Below are 19,582 nucleotides of genomic sequence, written 5' to 3'. Positions count from 1 at the left end.
TATCTTTAGTTTAAAATGATTAAATATTGTAACTTTAAAATATTTTTTTAAAAATATATAAAAGGTACACATTTTAAAATATGAATATTAAAAAATTATTTTATAAGCAGTTGTCTGTTGTCATGGTTTACACTATTCATAATGAAACCAATACCCTGTTACAATTGTATTGCTATAGACATTTAGATTTGTCTTAAGTAAAGCTTCACATTAAAATATTTACAATAGAATAGTATTGACAACAAAAAGTAAAATTAAAGAATAGAAAAAAGTCACAGACTTTTGCTATGTGACTAGGTAGGCTACAGGTACATATTTAAAAAATCTATTCCTTTTTTCAGAATAAAAAAAAATTATATTTATTATTAAAATGCATTTTAAAAATGTCTTTGCCTGATATTTATATTTTCAGTTAACATGTATTAATCAAAATGTTAAGCATGAATTTTTGACTGGCCATCAATTTTTACAATTTGTTATAACTGTTTAACTAAAGAAAGGCTGGCTAAAACAACATTTTTATTGCATTATTTTATAAAATGAACACTTGATGTTAAAGAAGGTACTGCTGTATTGCACATTAGGATAGGCATCATAACAACATATTTTTAAAGTCAATGTAATATAAATTATGACTTATACTGTTTAGCAAAGTATGCTGTAAACAAATATTGATATTTAAAAATAACAAATCATAACTTTATTTCATGCATAAATACAAATAAACAATAAAGGTTGACAGCAAGCAATGTATAAGGAACTGTATGTTTGTTCAAGAACAAACTATTGATTTTGCAATTATGTGTAATAATTTCAAAGATATAATTCTGTATAAAAAAAACTACTTTGTATAAAAAATGTTTTTATAAAACACAAAAGTCTTTTAGTTAATTCAACCACATTAAATTCAGTATTACACAGAGCTTTCAAATAATTTTGTTGAAATTGAAATTGTTTATAGATTTAGCCTTTCAAAAATTGTTGTAAGAAAATGATAACTTAAGATTTATTTGTAAAGTAGTTATCTGCTAGCTTAAAAATATATGTCATTAATTGTATGAAGTACATATTTGTAGGTTACATTTTTTTTTCAAAATACCAAACAAAAAAACAAGATGAGGAATAATCACTGTGGCTTGCTTCATATCTTTCTTGACAATTACATCTTCTAAAGAGAGAAAAAAATCCAGAAGTTGAAAGTGCTGTGAAAATAGATGAATTTATTGTGATAAAATGTCTTGGACATTAGTCATCTAGAGCGAATTGGTTTAAAAACACGTTATGTTTTCTATAATAAGTAAAGACTGATTAAATTAGCAAGAAATTATGGCTTTTATAAAAAATTTAAATATTTTTTTTACCAAAATAGATAAAAGTCAATTTCAATCCAACTTCCACAGCAGAGCCCACATGACCATTGCCAGGTACAAGACACCATAAGAAGACATCAGCTTGCAGACATTGTTGGTGGACTTCGGCTTCGGCGGAACTAGAAAAAGGGCCACCCCGCAAAAAAACAAACAACCATCAAGTAAAATTGAAAGAACTTATATTTTTTTAAATATAAAAAAAGTTGATTATGGTCTACTGGGGCCGCTAAATGGACTGCCCTTCCCCCCCCCCCCCCGTCCCAATTGCGGGGTCTGGCGGCACTGTAGTTCCGCCCCTGGTAGAAACTACTAGATGAATTCATACACAATTTTGTTTTAATAAATATTGAGAGCCTACAGAGTGTTTATTTCTAATTAGAGCGCACTAGCAAATATATAAGGTGATATCCACAACCGCACTCCCTTCCCCCCCCCCCCCCCCCGCAAAAAATATTTAGTCTACGTTTAAAAGTTTAATGCTATCTCCTGACCAATCTGCCTGTGAATGTTGAACTCACTTCGGCCATTGATCGTGCTATATGCATTTCTATTGGCTCCTACTGCAAAATGACTTCTAATGCCAATTCTAAACTGACAATTTTCATTGATCTATTTTCTAAAGTTGCATCACCACATTGTGTGTATCCAAATGCACTAAAATAATGTAACAGTGTGGAATACTTTGATATCTAAAACAAATGGATATATTATGTCAGAGTACTTAAAATAACTAAATACTTACCATAATATCCAACACCTTGAGATACGCTGCTTTTAACCTCAATAATTTCAGAGCCGTTCATGAGCGACATGTTAAAACGGTAGGCGTGTAGTTCTGCCTTTACGATTTCAAATGGAACAGTATATGTACACTTCTCCTTGCATGTCCAACTGCCGAATGCGTCCGCGTAATTGATGTAGGAAATATTTCCTGCGGCAAATTTCGGTCCATCCTAAAGAATTTTGCGGTTGACTTTAATATTTAATAATATCTAAAGAAAAAAACAACATATTTGTACGTCAATGAGTCCACATACCTCTGATGGGTACTTGACTCAAGTTAGGAAAGTTAAGGAGACTGAGCATTGTGCTGACCACACTATCCCTTCACATACCAAGGTTATAGAAACAGATGCACTCTAATTCATCTTCCCTGTGGCCCGTTAGATTTGGAAGAGTAACTTTACAGAACAATATTTTTAAAAGCATGAACTAAAAAGGCTTTGAAGAAATGAAGGAATGAGCTGCATTCTTTAGTAGTCGACTTATTTTAAAATAAGCAGATGATGGGGAAACTTGCTAAAGCATTATGAAAAGGTAAACATTTGTGCCCCAATCAGTGGCGTAGCAAGGTCGGGTGTTACCTGGTGCGGCATTTAATAATGTCCCCCTACTCGCCCACGAGAAAAAAAATATACACACACACACACACACACACATATATATATATATATATATATATATATATATATATATATATATATATATATATATATATATATATATATATATATATATATATATATATATATATACATATGTTTGTTTGTTTGTTTGTTTATTTGTTAGTTATTTATGCCATGAAATTTTGTGAAGTTGTTGAGAATACTCCAGTTTTATGGCATAGATTCATGTCTCATATATACGTATATAGAGAAAAAAAATCGCTCCCCTCCCTCTTTTGCAGAAACCTCCACCTCCACCCTCAAAGGTGTAACCCTGTGCATTCCGCACCACCGCATCTCCCCCAACGTAACGCCTTTGGCCCCCAATGACCCTTCAGGTTTACGCGATATGTAAAAGAAGAAAATGACATACCCTAAATAAGAGAGTAAAATCACAGCTGAAATTCAAATACATCAATGCAGCGCAGCATGTAACTGTCTCGAATTGTTCATCATGAGTTATATAATGACAATGAACTTCTTCTAGTGAAGCTGGACGCAAAACAAAACAAAATTATCATGCATTTTGTAATGATTGAATTGGTAACAAAATTTAAAAAAAAAACAGAATATCATGCTAGAGCCCATTATTCCCAAAGTAAGTACCTACAGATTGATTCAATATTAAAATAAACAACCATATTCAGTAGATTATTTATAATAATCGAAGCATGTACAATTAATTTTAACATTGGGTTTAATGTAAAAATTGTATTTAGTAAAAGATAAAAAGAAAATATGTTGCCTGAAAAAAGAGTATATAATACACCATTATGTCCCAATGTGAATCTTAAAATAGTTGCCATTAAAACTGTGTTCTGCTGATTAAGCAATCCTTACAGGGTGGGTTACAGTTTATAAATAGTGATACTTATTATTTTTGCACAAAAATAGTTCTCTACATGAAGAGATTGAAAAAAACAAATTTCATGGAGTAAATATTTCATAGAGGGAAACGTTTCCGAATACAATTCATTATCTGAGATTTAAACAGAAATAACAGTAGAGAATGTTACTACAGTTATCAAAAGCTGAAATTTAAAATAAAGACCTATATGATAAAAAAAATGCGGAGATGTTTGAGGCCGAATTAAATCGTTGCTTTAGTTAGCAATGTTTTTATTTTTCTGGTAATTATATTTGAGTTTTTTGCTAAAAACAACAATGAAGCAAACCCAATGTGTAAGGTCTTTCTCTTATTGTATGTGTCCACTCACATTTTATATCTATCGAGGCTAGACCACTGATGTTAATTTTTCCTCCATCTTCTGTACCCAGGGTCATTCTGGCTGAAATCAAGTGATCACCAGGGCCTAGTTTCAAAAGTGGAATTTGGAGACTACAGTTGTTCTGGAAATATCCATTTACAGGTGTCGAGAGGATTTCAGTAGCATTCTCGCTAACTGTAAGGTTCTATAAGATATTATAAATTGATTACTGTTTAGATAAATAGATCAGTTTGGCATTCTAAAATAAGTTAATAGCACTTTCCAGATAACATATAAAACGTAGGCGATGGCAATACAAAGTTTAAATACCAACACATTTTATTTATAAACGTTAAAAAATATTTCTAAAAACTCATCCACACAACTTACAGAAAATCTAGTTTCAATATAAAATTTGCAATCCTCCACTTTGTCGTCAGCTACTGATGAACAATTTATGAAGGCTATTCTGTTGTAAATGTAATATTTGCAGTCGAGATAGCCCCATGCAGCTAAAAGTTAAGTATTTTAAATATAAATATTCGTTTTCATTTAAACTGAAGATTGAGTGAAGTTTAAACAAAAGGGTATTCTTATATGATAAGAAAATGTGGAGATGTTTGATACTGACTTAGAAGAAAAATTAGTTTTATTTTTTCTAATAGTTATATTTGAGTTTTTTTTTTTTTTCTAAAAAACAACAATAAAGCAAACATATTGTGTAAGGTCTTTCTCTTATTGTATGTGTCCACTCACATGTTATATTTATCGAAACTGAACTACTCATGTTCATTTTTCCTCCATCTTCGGTACCCAGGATCATTATGGCTGAAATGTCGTGAAAACCAGGGCCTAGTGTCAAAAGTGGAATTTGAAGATTACAGTTGTTCTGGTATAATCCATTCTCACGTGTCGAGTGGATTTCAGTAGCATTCTTAATAACAGTGTGATTCTATAAGATATTATAAATCAATGACTGTTTAGATAAATAGATCAGTTCGGCAATCTTTCCAGATTACATGTAAAACGTAGGCGATGGCAATACCAAGTTTAATTACCAACAATGTTATTTATAAATGTTAAAAACAATATGTTTAAAAACTCATCCACACAACTTACAGAAAATTTAGTGTCAATATAAAATTTGCAATCCTCCACTTTGTAGTCAGCCACTGATGAACATTTTATGATGGTTATGCTATTGAAGTCATATGTGCAGTCGAGACGCATCACTACAGCTGAAAGTTAAGTTTGTTAAATATTTGTTTTCATTTAAACTGTAGATTGAGTGTAGGTTAAATAAAAGGGATTCTTAAGTGCCGAAGAGTGTTGCCACACTTTCTAAACACTACTGGGCCAACGCCTCTGCTCTCATCACTTAAGTCTTACGATCAACCTTTGAGTGTGAAAGTTTATATGTAAGACCCCTTTTTTATTTATCTAACACGTAAGAGTATAAAATATAATTATACATTTAACAATATTAAACGAATTCGAGCCATGTAATCATAAAGAAAAATTATTGTCATCTTTAAATAACAACTTAGGGGTCGTCCATAAATGATGTCACACTCGTAGGGGGAGGGTCTGTAATTTTGCAACGGTGTGTGATGAGGGGAAGGGTGGGGGATGTTCAGATAACACTTTTGCATTATAAAAAAACAATGTTAGAAAACGAATTTTTAGACGTTATTTCGCGTTTTAGTAAACTGTTTAATCGGAATATATTAAAATACTCTATTTTGACAGAGTTCAAACAAGAAATTGGTAAAAATATCGTCGTTTTAAGAAAAATTAAACTGCATATTTGAGGGGGCTTGTAGACAGAGGTTTGACGTCATTTTATGGGGGTCTGGCTTTTTGTGACGATGTGTGACTGGGGGGAGGGGGAGGTAAAAATCGTCAAAAAAGCGTGACGTCATTTATGGATGATCCCTTAGTAGAATCTAGATCTAGATAGATGTAGATCTATATCTCTTGACGGTCGTAGTCTGGGGAATTACTCACCTGCCAAATTAGGAAACAGGCACATACATGTCAAAAATATTGTAAATGTGTTTAGTATTGACATTGTTGAACTTGTAAAACCTTGAAATTTTAAAACAGATTAAGAGTATAGATTAGTCTGTATTTAAATATTTATTACATTGTTTACAAAAGTGTAACAATTAAGCTACACCTAAGCCTATAAAATTAATATTAGATAAAACAGAGTATAATTAGTTTTAATAATTAAGAATACAGAACTTTTAATTTTAAAAAAGATCATGGGTGTTGATTAGTCTAAATTTTAATATCTATTAAGAATGAAATAAAAGAATTAGATCTAATCTACAGCTAAGCCTTTAACATTAAAATTAGATAAAACATAGTAGAACTCTGAACTCACGAACTAGATGTACTTCTTACCAGATCCAGGTGTAGTGAAATGCTTAAAAAAAAACTGACACATTTTGTAGGCCCTGATATCTTTTATCGTTAAAAATTATGAGATAAGCTCTTACGTCATGAAACAACATTGTGTAATGTTTCAGACATAAAATCAGTGGCATAGCGAGGTCGGGTGTCACCTGGCGAGGCACTTAATGGTGTCGTCCCCTCCCCAGATGCACCCCCCCTCAAATTTTTCTCTACATATTTGCTATTTTTACCTTGGTGTCACCGCCCTAAATGTTGTCACCCGGTGCTATTCGCACCCCCCCCCCCCCCCTCTTTCTCTACGCCTCTGCATAAAATCTAGCCCAAGGTTTAAATCGCTAGTTGACACACTGGGTGTGCTATTAGTAACTTTGTTTTGCAAGGCAACAGACTAATTTTGTTTTTCTATGTTTTAATGTTTAATTATATAAAATGTTTTTCTATTAAATTAATAGTCTGTATGTTCACTAAATTTCGGCGTCTGATTTCAAGACTTTCAATTCGACAGTCATGTACTCTACCATCCAACTAAGCTCCATATAAAAACATATACTTGCTAGAGATAAAATACAATTTAATACTTAATTGTATGTTTTATTTAAACTATGTTTACCTATAGTTCTAGCTTCAACATTCTTTACCTTATATAATATCACCTTTTACATGATTAATTGACCCTTTTACATTATTAATATAACCTTTCTAATGTAGTATGTTTAGGTTAGGATAGCCTGTCATCCTTCCTGTAACATACGCTACGATAAGAGTTTTTAAGTCATCTATATTCTGGGTTAGTGTTTTCTCTCCAACTGTACACTGGTGTATAAAATCTTTTTGGTGTTTTCCTGAAGAACAATCATGGTTTACACTATTCATAATGAAACCAATACACTTTTATAATGTTATTGTTATAGACATTTAGATTTGTCTCAAGTAAATCTTTGCATTAAAATATTTAATGTGGACGTCCACAGTCAACTGACCCCCCCCCTTTCCCTAGTCTACACGCGTCCACAAAAGTCAATTTATTCCCCCCCCCCCCCCCCCCGTTTGGACATCATAAATGGATGACCCCAAAATGTTTATCAATGTTTCATTTAGTTGAATGTACCAAAAAAATCGTTTTCTGGTGAGAAACTTGTCGATAAAATTTTTAAAAATAATAATATAAATGCCACAGTCAAATGTGTGAATAGTATAAGGATTTAATACATTTTGAAAATAAAATACAATAAAGTAAATTCAAATTATATTAAACGTACAACATAAAACCACAGAAAACGTTTTGGTAAAAGAATCAATGTACTTTATAAAAAAAACTTTTATTTCATGCATAAATACAAATAAACAATAAATGTTGACAACAAGCAATGTATAATGAATTGTGTGTTTGTTCAAGAACTAGCTATTTATTTTGAATTATGTGTAATAATTTCAAAGATATAATTCTGTATAAAAAAACTACTTTCTATAAAAATGTTTTTATAAAACACAAAAGTCTTTTAGTTAATTCAACCACATTAAATTCAGTATTACACAGAGCTTTCAAATAATTTTGTTGAAATTGAAATTGTTTGTAGACTTAGCCTTTTCAAAAATTGTTGTAAGAAAATGATAACTAAAGATTGGTTCGTAAAAAAGTTATCTGCTAGCTTAAAAATATATGTCATTAATTGTATGAAGTACATAATTGTAGGTTACATATTTTTTTTCAAAATACCAAACAAAAAAACAACATGAGGAATAATCACTGTGGCTTGTTTCATATCTTGCTTGACAACTACATCGACAGAGAAAAAAATCCAGAAGTTGAAAGTGCTGTGAAAATAGATGAATTTGTTGTGATAAAATGTCTTGGACATTAATCATCTAGAGCGAGTTGGTTTAAAAACACGTTATGTTTTCTATAATAAGTAAAGACTGATTAAATTAGCAAGAAATTATGGCTTTTATAAAATTTTAAATAATTTTTTTACCAAATTAGATGAAAGTCAATTTCAAGCCAACTTCCACAGCAGAGCCCACATGACCATTGCCAGGTACAAGACACCATAAGAAGACATCAGCTTGCAGACATTGTTGGTGTACTTTGGCGGAACTAGAAAAAAGGGCCACCCCGCAAAAAAAAACAACAACCATCAAGTAAATAGTTGCAAAAACATTTTTTTTTAATATAAAAAAAAGTTAATTATGGTCTGCTGTGGCCCCTAAATGGAGTGCCCCCCCCCCCCAATCGCGGGGTCTGGCGGCACTGTAGTTCCGCCCCTGGTGGAATCTACTAGAGGAAATCATACACAATTTTGTTTTAATAAATATTGAGAGCCTACACATGGTTAATTTTCAAAGTGCACTAGTTAATATATATGTGGGGATATCAGCAACCGCAGCCCCCCCCCCCCCGCAAAAACAAATGCCCTCTTTCTGTTATAATTTCCACAAGTTTTGTTTAGAGAAGTTGGATTCATTAAGGTGAAGCTTTTGAAAATTACTAAAATGGCTACATTTAAAATTCTAACGCTATTTCCTGACCAATTGTCTGTGAATGTTGAACTCACTTCGGCCATTGATCGTGCTATATGCCTTTCTATTGACTCTACTGCACAATGGCTTCCAATGCCAATTATAAACTGACTATTTTCCAAATGCACTAAAATAATGTAACAGTGTGGAATACTTTGATATCTAAAACAAATGGATATATGTCAGAGTACTTAAAATAACTAAATACTTACCATAATATTTAACAGCGTCAGATGCGCTTCTTTTAACCTCAATAATGTCAGAGCCATTCATGAGCGACATGTTAAAAAGGTAGGAGTGAAATTCTGCCTGAACGATTTCAAATGGAACAGTATATGTACACTTCTCACTGCATATCCAACTGTCGAATGCGTCTGCGTAATTGACGTAGGACACATTTCCTACGGGGTATTTCGGTGCATCCTAAAGAATGTTGTGGTTGACTTTAATATTTAATAATAGCTAAAGGAAAAAAAAATAATAAAACATATTTGAACGTCCATGAGTCCACCTACTTCTGATGGGTACTTGACTCAAGTTAGGAAAGTTAATTAAGGAGACCTACCACACTATCCCTTCACATACCAAGGTTATAGAAACAGATACACTCTAATTCATCTTCCCTGTGGCCCGTTAGATTTGGAAGAGTAACTTTACAGAACAATATTTTTAAAAATCTTGAACTAAAAAGGCATTGAAGAAATGAAGGAATGAGCTGCATTCTTTAGTAGTAGACTTATTAAAATCTGCAGATGATGTGGAAGCTTGACAAAGCATTATGAAAAGGTCAACATTTGTGCCCCAATCAGTGGCGTAGCAAGGCCGGGTGTTAACTGGTGCGTCATGGTTTCCCCCACTCCCCACCCAGCGAAAGAAAAAAATATTATATATATAAAAATATTATATATTAAATATTATATATATATATATATATATATATATATATATATATATATATATATATATAGCAATGTATGTCTGTCTGTGTGTGTATGTGTGTCTTTTATGCATTACTATACATCTCATCACCATGAAACTTTGGACAGTTGTTGTGAATATTTCTGGGGAGGTTTCTGCAGAAAACAAAATTCAAATTCGCAGGCGTGACGCCCCGGCAGGGCACAATTTGTTTTTTCTCTATATACTATATATAACAATAAAAGTTGATTTTGGTTTGACTCCGTTTATCCCATAGCCATGAGACTTTGAGGGAGTTGATTAGGACACTCTGTGGAAGGGTTCTGTAAAAAAAATCATTTTTAATTTCGCAAGGGCGGCGCCACGGGAGTGTGCGATTTTTCTCGATATACGGTACACAGAAATAATAAAAGTAAATTGCCGTGACACCGTTCTCACGATCACCATGAAACTTTGGGAAGATGTTGAGAATATTCATGGGAAGGCTTTTGCTCTAAAACATTTTCAAATTTGCAGAGGGCTCGATTTGTTTTTTCTCTATATATGGTATATAAAAATAAAAGTCGATTGCGATCTCACAACGTTCATCCGATAGCCATCAAACTTCAGGGACTTGATTAGAACACTCCAGGGAAGGGTTCTGTAAAAAATCATTTTTTATTATCGCATGGGCTGCGCCACAGGAGGGTGCAATTTTCACTATATAAGGTAAATAAAAATAAACGTCGATTGCGGTTTCACGACATTATTCCGATCGCCGTCAAACGTTGGGGAGTTGATTAGAACACTCCAGGAAAGTTTCTGTAAAAAAATCTTTTTTTATTTTAATTTCGCAACTGCGGCGCCACGGAATGGTGGGATTTTTCTCTATATACGGTATATAAAAATAAAAGACGATTGCGGTTCGACACAGTTTATCCAGGTGCCGTAAAACTTTAGGGAGTTGATGAATACTCCCGAGGTTTCTGTGGTGGGAGTGGGGAATAGGGGTGGGTGGGTAGTGGGGAAGGGGGGATTTAATTTTGCATGGGCGGCCCCCCTGCAGGATATGATTTAGCGCCCTGGTCTTTCCGGTGAGCGCTATGGCGACTACGTTCAGTTTAAACAGTGTGATAGACATTGGATAGGATGGGGCATTACAAACGCTCACTAAATTGAATCAGGCGTGCGATTTGGCTGCAAACAAAAATTTCAGTTTCATCCCAAATGGCTCTCATGGGCCTCTGGTGCCATGTAATACGTTTTATTTTAATAATGAAAAAAATTAACCAAGGTTAGATTATTAACTGGGATGTTTCTTTTTGTCCGTAAAAAAATCCAAACAGTTTCGTCACTTAGCGAATGATGCAATTAGCATCTATTTTTAGACCATCCAATCAAAAATTGACATCGAGCATCTAATAATAGACCATGAGTGACGCTAACATATTGCATCAGTAACACTGATGTTTAATACAAGTCAAAAAAAATTTTTTACGTGTTAACATTGTTACCAGGATGCTATTTGCCACGATGGCTCCTGTTAGTTTTAAGGAGCAAGGGGTCGTGGGCTGCGCTTATGCGGTAGTGTAATCGGGGGGGGGGGGGGGGGGGGAGGGCTCCTAAGAGTTTTTGGCCCATAACTCGGCAACCAGACCACTTAGCGACTTGAAACATTTACCAATCGATTCCTGCCATAATTTAGAACAATATTGCCGAAGAAAGTTTTCAAAAATATCCTTTCGTTCGGTCACAACAATTTTTTTGAATTAATTAAAATTTGGACCGAATTAGTAGGCATATTTATCCAACCACACCACACGCGTCATCACGTTCAATAGCTGCGCCATCACGTTCAATGGCTGCGCCATCACGTTCGGTAGCTAGGCGCGCAATGGTTTTTAGTCATGTAACTCTATAGTAAATAAAACATGTAAAATACTGAAAATTGTTTTAATAAAAAAACGTTTTAATAACTAACCAATGGTTTTACTAACCCTGCTCTTGTTTTACGCTACGACAGAGCTATTTTAGATAACATAAGGAAATTGAGCTAAAATTGTCACTAGACTTTTTAATTACCTTGTTTCTAGATGTATTTAATTTGTTTAAGCTGCGCACTTTTCATTTAACTGCGTGCGTCCTTCAAATTTTAATGTATAAGAAAATGAGTAGCGTAGCAACTAATTACTTTTTTTTAAAAATTAATTAATCTGCTAGAAGTTCTTTCCTTTAATGGATATACTATATTTGGAATCAAATTATAATAATTTAACATAATCCATAGAATATATATATACAAAATTTAAAATATATTCAAAATTTAAACATCAATCTTACTTCAGGCGTGAATTATATGTTTTATAATGTTTGGCAACTTTTTCAATATCACAAGCCAACCAGTTCTATTAATCTGTTGCTCGCATTTTATTGCTTATGGTGTCCATTATTCAATTTCGTTTCTTAAGTTTAATTATAATTTATTTACAATGGATTAATACTTTTCAAAAGAGGTGTATGTTTGTAACACACACTTTTAAATAGTATTTAAAAAACAAAATGTTTTCATTTAACTTATTACATATTGAAAAATATTTATGACAAAGACGCATATCCATGAAAAATATAAACATTGATTTTAGTCAAGTATCTCACAACTTTTAATAGAAAACAAAACAAGTCATAAATCATGGATAACAAATCGTAAAAAAGAAAGGAAAAATAAGAACATCGATTTTAAAGTGTGCAACTATTGGTGTCACACACTTACACATTTACACACATGTAAATACACACACTTACACACTTGTAGGCTGTAATATAATAGTTTGCTTGATCAAATGATATGCAGATTTGTAAATATCATATGTGGTTTCACCCCAACCAACTTTGGTGGATGTTATATTTGATGTCGACCCCCTTCCTAACTTGTTGTCGACAGTTTTGTAAACATTATATTTCTCCACCCAGAAAAAAGTATTTAGTTCTAACTCTAACAGTTATTAATTCAATTGCAAAAATCATCGTTTTTGTAGTAAATTATAAAATGTGTTGTCATCCCCCCCCCCTCATCCCAGACTTCATTAACATATTAACAATTGACAACAAAATCTTTTTCTTCAGGTAAATTTTGCAACTGTTAGTTGATGAAACTTCCCTGCATCCCCCCCCCCCTCCTATGTTAATAGCTTTAAACTGTGCTCAGAAAATACTAGCGATGTTTATCTATAGTCAGTTATTAATAACATCATTTTTATATTATTAGCAGGTTTACGTTATGATGTCATCCCCGCTACCTGTGTCGTGATTTTTCAACTTTACTCTAAAATTCTATTTTACTCTAATTAATTATTTACTTAACTGAAATGATCATTTGTATATACTTTGATATTATTTACCTTGGTGTCACCCTCTTCATAGGTGTAATCCGGTGCGCTCCGCACCACCGTATCTCCCCCAACGTAACGCCTTTGGCCCCTATGAGCCTTCAGGTTTAAACGATAGGTAAAAGAAGAAAATGACATACCTTCATTAAGAGAGTAAAATCACAGCTGAAATTCAAATACACCAATCTAGCGCAGCATGTAACTGTCTCGAATCTTCCATCATGAGTTATAGCTTTACAATGAACTTCTTCTAGTGAAGCTGGACAAAAAAATATCATGCATTTTTTAATGGATGAATTAGTAATAAAAAAAACAAAATCACAGAATAACACCCTAGAGCCCATTATTCACTAAGTACCCACAGTTTTATTCAATATTAAAACAAACTAGAAATTTGACCCATATTCAGCAGGTTATTTATAGTAATAAAAGCATGCACAATAAATTTAAAAAATGCGTTTAATGTAGAAATTGTATTTCGTAAAAGCTAAAAAGAAAATATGTTGCCTGCAAACAGCGTATATAATACACCATTATGTCCAAAAAGTTAACTTTAAACTACGGACTGTGAATTTAACTATCTCGAATTAGTCTCTGTTAAAACTGAGTTCAGCTATTTAAGCATTCCTTACAGGTTGAGTTTCAGTTTATAAATTGTGATACTTATATTTTTTGTACAAAAAATAGTTCACTACATGAAGAGATTGAAAAAACAAGAGTAAATATTTGATAAAGGGAAACATTTCCGAATACAATTTATGTCTGAGATCCAAACAGAAATAACAGTAGAGAATGTTGCCACAGTTGTCAAAAGCCGAAATCCCTTTATTTACGGAATTAGTTTCTGAATGAATTTTTTTCTTAAACAATGTGTTATCCAATTGCTTTTGGCACATTTAAAGCTTATGTCGAAGGAAATTTCGTTTCATAAATTTTTAATGGCCAAACAGATATTGTTACTTATAAGTACCGTCAGGAATGTAGGACATTTTTTCCAAAAACATTTTTTTTTTACAAAACAGGAACAAACGATACAATTTATTAACTAGTAACATGGCAATCATTATAACAGTCATTTTTTTGTAATTTTTACACATAAATACAGCACAAAAGTATATTTTGAGTACGATTTTTATTGGATTTTCTGTCGGAACACATCTTAGGCCTCAAACACAGCAAAAGTTGCCGACATTTCATGCTCCCTCATTGTTGTCTGAGGTCTTTCTGGTGTAGCAACGGTTGCCGGACTGAACATGTTTTTGATGGAAGCTTCCAATAGCTATTACTTACAATGAGCCGCATAAACAAACAAAAGCCTAGTCATTCAGTACCCTACACAACTACTAGCAATACTAGTATAATTGTAGCCTACTATAATGTTATGACAAGTCTAAACTTTAGTGTAAAGTTCATAAATAGAAGTGAGCTCAATGTGTTTAGGATAGCCGAAGTGGCCTACTGTTTCCTGTTTACGGATTAAAATTTACCATATAGATCTATGCTATATGCAGAAGTATGGACTATTACTAGTCTACAGATATACATTACGTAAATACTAGTTATTGTAGGGAAGACAGTTTATTGCAGTAAATATAACTAACAAATTAAATCTTACTTCTAGAACTAGGCTTTGGTATACAAATGAAGTATGCTAAACCTAGTAAACGAGCCTGCAACTGCTACCTTCATTCTTGTTATTCTTTTACTACTAGAAATCAACATGTAATTATAATATTTCTTAGGTTAACCATATGATAACCTTCTTATAAATGTGTCAATATCATTTTTTGAGTACAATTTGATAATTAATTATCAAAATAATATTTATGTCACTCCACATCGAAAATCTGCCATTTCCTAAAAATCTTTAAAAAAATGACCGTGTGCCCTGAAGGTACTTATAAGTCCACTTGTAAACATCGATATAATACATAGACATTTTGAGTAAAATTGTATAACTAGAAGTTAAACGCGTTTGCTTGACTATTGGAGATGCCAATAAAAAATATTTGGGGATGAAAACTTCAAAAATAAGGTAAAACAAAGGGTAATCAGGAACGTGTGTTAGAACTTTGCAAAACAATTGTGAATTACCGATACAGCAAGACATTGAAATTGGCGCCACGCCAAAATTTTTCAAAAATCATCGATCCATCCAACTACCGACGACTCAGGGGAGATAATACTATTAATTACATCAATAATTTTTAAAATTCGTATTAAATTAAAATTTTTACAGGCACTTAATTAAAGTGGTACTTATAAGTACCGTCAGTAGATAAAGGGTTAAAATATAGACATATTTGATAAAAAAATGCGGAGATGTTTGAGGCCGAATTAAATCTTTGCTTTAGTTAGCAATGTTTTTATTTTTCTGGTAATTATATTTGAGTTTTTTGCTAAAAACAACAATGAAGCAAACCCAATGTTTAATATCTTACTCTTATTGTATGTATCCACTCACATGCTATATCTATCTCAACAAAATCACTGATGTTCATTTTTCCTCCATCTTCTGTACCCAGGGTCATTACGGCTGAAATCGTGTGGTCACCAGGGCCCAGTTTCAAAAGTGGAATTTGAAGGCTACAGTTGTTCTGGAAATATCCATTCACAGGTGTCGAGAGGATTTCAGTAGCATTCTCAATAGCAGTAAGGTTCTATAAGATATTATAAATTGATGACTGTTTAGATAAATAGATCAGTTCGGTATTCTAAAATAAGTTAATAGCACTTTCCAGATAACATAAAACGTAGGCGATGGCAATACAAAGTTTAAATACCAACACATTTTTTTTATAAACGTTTAAAAATATTTCTAAAAACTCATCCACACAACTTACAGAAAATCTAGTTTCAATATAAAATTTGCAATCCTCTACTTTGTCGTCAGCCACTGATGAACAATTTATGAAGGCTTTTCTGTTGTAAATGTAATATGCGCAGTCGAGATAGCCCCATGCAGCTAAAAGTTAAGTATGTTAAATATTCGTTTTCATTTAAACTGAAGATTGAGTGAAGTTTAAACAAAAGGGTATTCTTATATGATAAGAAAATGTGGAGATGTTTGATGCTGACTTAGAAGAAAAATTATTTTTATTTTTTCTGATAGTTATATTTGAGTTTTTTTTCTAAAAAACAAGAATGAAGCAAACATATTGTGTAAGGTCTTTCTCTTATTGTATGTGTCCACTCACAAGTTATATTTATCGAAACTGAACTACTCATGTTCATTTTTCCTCCATCTTCGGTACCCAGGGTCATTATGGCTGAAATGTCGTGAAAACCAGGGCCTAGTGTCAAAAGTGGAATTTGAAGGCTACAGTTGTTGTGGTATAATCCATTCCCAAGTGTCGAGTGGATTTCAGTAGCATTCTTAATAACAGTGTGGTTCTATAAGATATTAGAAATCAATGACTGTTTATATAAATAGATCAGTTCGGCAATCTTTCCAGATTACATGTAAAACGTAGGCGATGGCATTACCAAGTTTAATTACCAACAATGTTATTTATAAATGTTAAAAAATATGTTTAAAAACTCATCCACACAACTTACAGAATGTTTAGTGTCAATATAAAATTTGCAATCCGCCACTTTGTCGTAAGCCACTGATAAACATTTTATGTAGGTTATTCTGTGGAAGTCATATGTGCAGTCGATACGCATCACTACAGCTGAAAGTTAAGTATGTTAAATATTTATTTTCCTTTAAGTTGTAGATTGAGTGAAGGTTAAATAAAAGGGTATTCTTAAGTGCCAAAGAGTGTTGCCACACTTTCTAAACACTACTAGGCCAACGCCTCTGCTCTCATCGCTTAAGTCCTACAATCAACCTTTTGAGTGTGATAGTTTTTATGGAATACCCCCTTTTTTATTTAACACGTAGAGTATAAAATATAATTATACATTTAAAAATATTACACGAATGCGAGCCACGTAATTATAATGAAAAATTATTGTCATCTTTAAATCTTTAGGGGTCGTCCTAAAATGATGTCACACTCGTAGTGGAAGGAGAGGGTCCGTAATTTTGCGACGGTGTGTGATGAGGGGGAGGGGGAGGTGGTGTTTAGATAACACTTTTGCATTATAAAAAAGCAATGTTAGAAAACGATTTTTAAGCGTTATTTCGCGTTATATTAAACTGTTTAATAGGAATTGATTGAAATACTTTATTTTGACAGAGTTCAAACAAGAAATTTGTAAAAATATCGATGTTTTAAGAAACATTCAACTGCAATTTTAAGTGGGGTTGTAGACAGAGTTGTGACGTTATTTTATGGGGGAGGGTGTCTGGTTTTTTGTGACGATGTGTTACGGACGGGAGGGGGGAGGTAAAAATCGTCAAAAAAAGCGTGACGTCATTTATGGATGATCCCTTAGTAGAATCTAGATCTAGATAGATGTAGATCTATATCTCTTGACGGTCGTAGTCTGGGGAATTACTCACCTACCAAGTTAGGAAACAGGCACATACATGTCAAAAATATTGTAAATGTGTTTAGTATTGGCATTGTTGAACTTGTAAATCTTGAAATTTTAAAACAGATTAAGAGTATAGATTAGTCTGTGTTTAAATATTTATTAATTTTTTTACAAAAGTATAACAGTTAAGCTACCACTAAGCTTATAAAATTAATATTAGATAAAATAGAGTATAATTATTATTAATAATTAAGAATACAGAACTTTTAATTTTGAAACAGATCATGGATGTTGATTAGTCTAAATTTTAATATTTATTAAGAATGAAATAAAAGAATTAGATTTAATCTACAGTTAAGCCTGTATAATCAAAATTAGATAAAACATAGTAGAACTCTGAACTCACGAACTAGATTTACTTCTAACCAGATCCAGATATAGTGAAATGCTAAAAAACTACTGAGACATTTTGTAGGCCCTGATATCTTTTATCGTTAAACATTATGAGATAAGCTCTTACGTCATAAAACAACATTGTGTAATGTTTCAGACATAAAATCTAGTCCAAGGTTTAAATCGATAGTTGACACACTGGGTTGGATATTAGTAACTTTGTTTTGCTAGGCAACAGACTAATTTTGTTTTTCTATGTTTTAATGTTTAATTATATAAAATGTTTTTTTTAATTAAATTAATAGCCTGCATGTTCACTAAATTTCGGCGTCTGATTTCACGACTTTCAATTCGACAGTCATGTACTCTACCATCCAACTAAGCTCCATATTAAAACATATACTTGCTAGAGATAAAATTCAATTTAATACTTAATTGCATGTTTTATTTAACCTATGTTTACATAGTTCTAGCTTCAACATTCTTTACCTTATATAATATCACCCTTTACATGATTAATTGACCCTTTTTCATTATTAATATCACCCTTTAAATGTGTTATGTTTGGGTAAAGTTAGCCTGTCATCAGAGGCGTATCCAGGTTTTCGTTGTAGGGGGAGCGAAAAGAGCAAAAAAGGCGCCGAATTTTTAACACGTTCTATATACGTGTATTATATATAGATACATGTTCTATATACGTGTATTATATATATATATATATATATATATATATATATATATATATATATATATATATATATATATATATATATATATATATATATATATATATATATATATATATATATATATATATATACATATACTAGCTGTATGTTATTACTTCGCTATGATGTAAAATATATTGAAAGTAGCACTCTGAAGAAATAAGAAAAAACACACAATGTAGGCCGACAAAACAAAAATTGTATCAATCTAAACAAAATATATATATATACACACACACTACAGCCAAAAACAATGAACGTAACACGATCTGTTTTGTAATTCTTCTAAAAAATTCTTACATAATAATTGCTGGGAAATTATTTAAAACAAGTTAAATAGGGGAAATAATCACTATCTTAATATAAATATGTATATATCTACACATTTAATTATACATGTCAAAACAAATAAATAATTACTTTAGAATATAATGAAATTATTCAACACTATTCGTGTTTACAAAATGTTTCTGTCTATAATCAGAATTTAATATATCGTTATCATAAATGCTAAAGTATTACAGCATAATGAAAGTTTTTAAAATCAGAGTTGGTATAAAACCTTGCTATTCGTTATTGCAGAAAAATATTCGGATTAACAGCCCACATTTAACTAAATATTGGTCTTTTAGTTCAGATCATATCTTTTTAACTACTGCTTCTTTGTGTTCTTTAAAGATCATTTTTTACTTTCTCGTATATACGAAGTATAGAGAAAGTCTTGTAATCGTGCAAAATAAAAAATCGAGATTTTTACAAACCTCGACGTTTTACACCTCACTGATACGG

At 32.1% G+C, this 19,582-nt stretch overlaps 2 protein-coding genes across 3 annotated transcripts; both read right to left on the bottom strand.

The window, feature by feature from the left end:
- Nucleotides 1-1,134: 1,134 nt before the first annotated feature.
- Nucleotides 1,135-18,142, bottom strand: LOC131950125 (uncharacterized). 2 transcript variants are annotated; one of them, XM_059312165.1, is made up of 10 exons: nt 18,079-18,142; nt 17,698-17,777; nt 16,803-16,921; nt 16,442-16,637; nt 16,088-16,209; nt 15,709-15,904; nt 13,385-13,503; nt 9,174-9,384; nt 8,418-8,539; nt 1,135-1,202 (listed from the first exon to the last, which is right to left on the bottom strand). In XM_059312165.1, exons 2-9 carry the CDS (start codon nt 17,759-17,761, stop codon nt 8,439-8,441), a joined length of 1,128 nt encoding a protein of 375 aa, XP_059168148.1. In that variant the 5' UTR covers nt 17,762-17,777; nt 18,079-18,142; the 3' UTR covers nt 1,135-1,202; nt 8,418-8,438. The 2 variants fall into 2 exon arrangements, with proteins under 2 accessions (XP_059168148.1, XP_059168147.1); XM_059312164.1 differs by lacking the exon at nt 1,135-1,202 and adding an exon at nt 7,813-8,259.
- Nucleotides 3,393-6,094, bottom strand: LOC131950148 (uncharacterized). Its single transcript, XM_059312196.1, has 6 exons — nt 6,031-6,094; nt 5,143-5,261; nt 4,780-4,975; nt 4,414-4,535; nt 4,033-4,228; nt 3,393-3,421 (listed from the first exon to the last, which is right to left on the bottom strand). The coding sequence occupies exons 1-6, from the start codon at nt 6,092-6,094 to the stop codon at nt 3,393-3,395; spliced, it is 726 nt and encodes a 241-aa protein (XP_059168179.1).
- Nucleotides 18,143-19,582: the final 1,440 nt, after the last annotated feature.

Source organism: Physella acuta, unplaced genomic scaffold (assembly GCF_028476545.2).
Source record: "Physella acuta isolate Inbredline_101_S28 unplaced genomic scaffold, ASM2847654v3 ptg000738l, whole genome shotgun sequence".
Lineage (NCBI taxonomy): Eukaryota > Metazoa > Mollusca > Gastropoda > Physidae > Physella > Physella acuta.
The sequence above is the reverse complement of the archived record's forward strand: the minus strand, read 5'-3'. Positions and strand labels throughout refer to the sequence as shown.